Source organism: Nannospalax galili, unplaced genomic scaffold, assembly GCF_000622305.1.
Source record: "Nannospalax galili isolate Female #2095 unplaced genomic scaffold, S.galili_v1.0 scaffold17, whole genome shotgun sequence".
Classification (NCBI taxonomy): Eukaryota; Metazoa; Chordata; class Mammalia; order Rodentia; family Spalacidae; genus Nannospalax; species Nannospalax galili.
In genome coordinates, this window is record NW_008342276.1 from 5,498,096 (window position 1) to 5,502,119 (window position 4,024).

Genomic DNA, 4,024 nt, shown 5'->3' on the forward strand with positions numbered 1-4,024 from the left:
TTCCTCCAACCATTCCACCTGCGAAAGAAGGTAAGAGAACAATATAACGATGGTGTGGCTCTAGATTTAGGATTTCTGTTAGTTTCGTTTGTTCATTCAATGAAAATCAAGGAGTTAACATTAAAAAAATGAGGTCCTACTTGATTTTCTCCTTAGTCAGGGAAATGTATTTGTCAAACCAAAAATTGTCAAAAATTCATTTAATAGTAAATTCTATGCACAGAATGGATTTTTAAACAATCAGAATTGACTAATACCAATTTAATTGAAAATCTCAGAGTAGTAAATGTTCATTGAGGAAGAATGGTTGCATAATGTATAAGTGAAAAAAAATCTATCTTATAATTCTGAAGTCAAGGGAAATGTTTCTCCAGTTCATCCCTGAAATACCTCCCCTGGTCCTGTTGTCTTTGGTGCAGCAGAAGTTTCTAGAATAATTTTTTTAAAGCCTCCCACCAAAGTGGTGCTCACTGATCATTAATTTTTTTCATCCCATTAATAAGTAATTTTAGATCTACTATGAAATCTCAAGGCTCTTATGCTAAGCATGGGGAATGGCATAATAATGTGTGATTGGCACCTTGTGCTTATTTTCAGTATTATGTGAAAAATAGGTGCTTATGAAGATAACTATGAGTCAATGGTATGAGTTATAAAAGAGATATTGGGTTGTGATAGCTCAGGAATGAGAATAATTAATGCTAAAGTTGGTTAGTGGCTGAGAAAGGAGGGGAATTCACCTGCCTTTGAAGAACAAGCTTGAGAGATAGCAGAATAAATAATGTCACAGTGACCTAAGTCTATAATGTGGTTAGGAACCATAAATACTTCAGGGCACCACAGAGAAAAGAGTGACAATAGAGTTATGAAGGGGGTTGTGTGTCAGTGTAAGGGATTTCAGCTTTATCCCTCAAAAAGAGGCTGCCAAGAGAAGTTTGCAGAAGGGAAGAGTGACCTGACAAAATATTTAAGAGAGACAGCTTTGGGCCAGAGAACTGGATCACTGTACAAGCATGAAGACCTGAGTTCAAATCCCCAGCACCCACATAATATCTGGGTGAGATACACAGTAACCCTAGGAAGATTCCTTGAACTTGCTGCTAGCTGGTCTATCTAAATTGACAAGTTACAGTTTCAGTGAGAGACCTTGCCTCAAAAACTAAAATGGAGAGTGTCTAAGGAAGACACTTGATGTCAACTTCTGGCCTCCATATGAATGCATACAGTACACGTACACGAACACATGTACACACAAATAATAAAAGATTACTTTGGTTTTTGAAATAGACAGAATGAACTGGAGGGAAATGAGAAAGACTGAACATTTAGGTAGAAGGTTATATTGAATGGATTCCTCCACTGATGAGTTTCAAAGTATTTATAATATACAGGAATCCAAAGTAAAAGTTTTCTCTGCTATTTGGAAACTTGGAATCATTGGGATCAGACATTTCAGAGTGTGTTAAGGGTTAATGCATAAATGAGGCAACAAGAACTTCTGACAAGCTCATCATCGTCTAGCATGGCATGCAAAGTCTTAACTGATCGACCAACTTGGTATGTTATATAGCTGCCAAGCTATGCAACTCAAGCTACCTGTATTTGTCTCATGTGTTCCTGCACCTTTAATACTGTTCAAATCAAATTTCTCCATTTGTAGTCTCCTCTAGTCTCAATATCTATGATCAGTCTCACTAGTGAATCTAAAATAGAATACTAATTGGTGAGTTTATTAATTGGTCATTTCTGATGCAGACATTAAAATGATCCAAAGTTAGAAACAGAATATTCTCTTTTTTTCCTTGTGGTCTTTTTGAGACAGGGTCTCCTTGTAGCCTTAGCTGGCCTGGAACTCACTATGTAGACCAGGCTAGCCTTGAACTCACAGAGATCCACCTGCCTCTGCCTCCAAAGTGCTAGAATTAAAGGCATTTGCCACCACACCTGGCCCGAGACAGAATATTCTTGTGAATATCTAAGCATGCATATCATTCTGTAAACCTGAGTGTTCATGGTAAACATGATTTGGAAGGATTTGTGGCACTAGGGGTTTGACAAAATAGAAGCATTGGTTTTGAGGTTTTCAATTTGATGGTTTAGTAGTGGAGCTTTTGCAATATGAATGCATTGTTCATTTTGAGTTTATTTGCACTGATTGCATTTGAGTCTATAATTTTTAATATAATATGTTCTTTAATAATTTCTTACAAAGTATTTTGATCACATTTAAACCCCACTTCTTCTGCTAACTCCTCTCAGATCCATTCCCACCTCACCACCCCTCCCAACTTTGTATCTTTAGATAACCCACTCAGCCCAATTTGTGTTACCCGTATACTCATGGGTGTGTGGCCATCCACTGGAACATGATTCACTTACCAGGGGCCACTGGAACATGATTCACTTACCAGGGGCTTCCTGCAGAAGCCATCAGCTGTCAGTAGCTCCTTAGTTAGGGTGAGGGCTCAACCGTTAAAGAAAACTGACTTTACCCCTCCTGCAGAAGCCATCAGCTGTCAGTAGCTCCTTAGTTAGGGTGAGGGCTCATGAACCCCTCATCACTCCATGCTGGCTTGACCTTGTATAGGCAACTACAGCTGCTGTGAGTTCATGAGCACAGAGGTCCTATCATGTCCAGAAGACACTGTTTCAGTCCAGTCTTGCACAACCTCTGGATTTTACATTCTTTCCGCTCTGTCTTCCTCAGTGGTCCCTGAGCTTTGAAGGATGGGGTGATATAGATAACCAATGTGTGACTGAGCACTCCACTGATACCTAGCCTTTATCCTTTGAACAATTGTGACCCCTCCCCCATAATATTTGTGCCACTATTGCACCCATGGGCGTGTCTTGCCACAGTGATTGCCATTGTGGCTCACAGGGTTGATAGCTGGGTAAGTTTGTTGATGGCTCCACTCAGCCCCAGAAACCTACATAGCTCTTTCCAGTACTTTGAAAGCTAGCCAGCAGGGAGGAGGCTTCCTGATCAGTACCAACTTGATGTCTCTGTGTCTTGGGATCAAAGTGTGCGTGGTGTCTTAAGCAATAGTGACTTACCCTCAGGTTCTGGTGAGCAACTAAAGGGTAGTGGCAATAGTCTGTATTGGTTTGGGAATCTCTAGGACACCCCTGACCAGCAACACCAGGGGAAGTATCCCACACCTGGCCCTGAGCTGGTTTTTGGGCAACATAAAGCCTATAAATTTTTATTATCAAAGTCATACTGGATACTTAATAAATAAATATTTAAAATTAGAGAAAGACATAAAGAAGAACATTAAAAACACAATTACATATTCCAGATTCAATTTCTTCATGCACATTGATGTTCTTTTAGTCACTGAGTAAATGTTTCGTTGGTAAATTTTAAAATAGATTTTGCTCTCATTTTAAAGGCGAAACTTAATGTTCACTTCATGTTTTCTTAGACACAGAGGACCTGATTTTCTTTTATATATTTATAATTAGAAGAACTTATGGTCTCTTCCAGTTTTAACTCAAAATATAAATTGGTAAAATTTTGTAATTTACATAACTCACAGGAACAAGCTCTCCAGAGTCTTCCTTTTCCCAGAGTATCTCCTCACTAGGAGGTGGTTTCTTTTTCCCTATAAGTAACTTTACAGGAATGAAATTACACTAAAAATGGGAACTGAGATTTTTTTTTTGAGAAGGAAAGAATTTACATTATCTCATAGAATATTTGTGTGCCACTGGACTAAGATGAAAAGATCCAGATTGCTGAAGAGCAGTTTGTTTGTTTCATCATAAAACATAGTTAACCACAATGATCTACACTAACGAAGGGGAAGAAAGGAACAAATAATTTGAAACAGCTCATGACACCAAAGAAGATTTGAAAAAGGGCTTTCAATGGGGTAGAGTTTCTATTAATTGTATTCTTGTGTGGGTTTCTCATGGTGCTATCCAAAATATCTGCTGATGACAGCTCTTTCTTCTAGTAGTATTGTACATATTTTGGCATGGGTCAGTAGATGGTAGAAGGACAGAAATAATTTTTGAG

The 4,024-nt window shown here is 38.5% G+C and overlaps 1 protein-coding gene across 1 annotated transcript in view; it reads left to right on the top strand.

The window, feature by feature from the left end:
- Col14a1 (collagen type XIV alpha 1 chain) overlaps nt 1–4,024 on the top strand; it is a 241,977-nt gene that overhangs the window by 148,353 nt on the left and 89,600 nt on the right. Inside the window, exon 26 of the mRNA XM_029565850.1 lies at nt 1–30. Within this exon, the coding sequence (XP_029421710.1) occupies nt 1–30 (30 nt within the window). The remainder of the gene's footprint in view (nt 31–4,024) is intronic.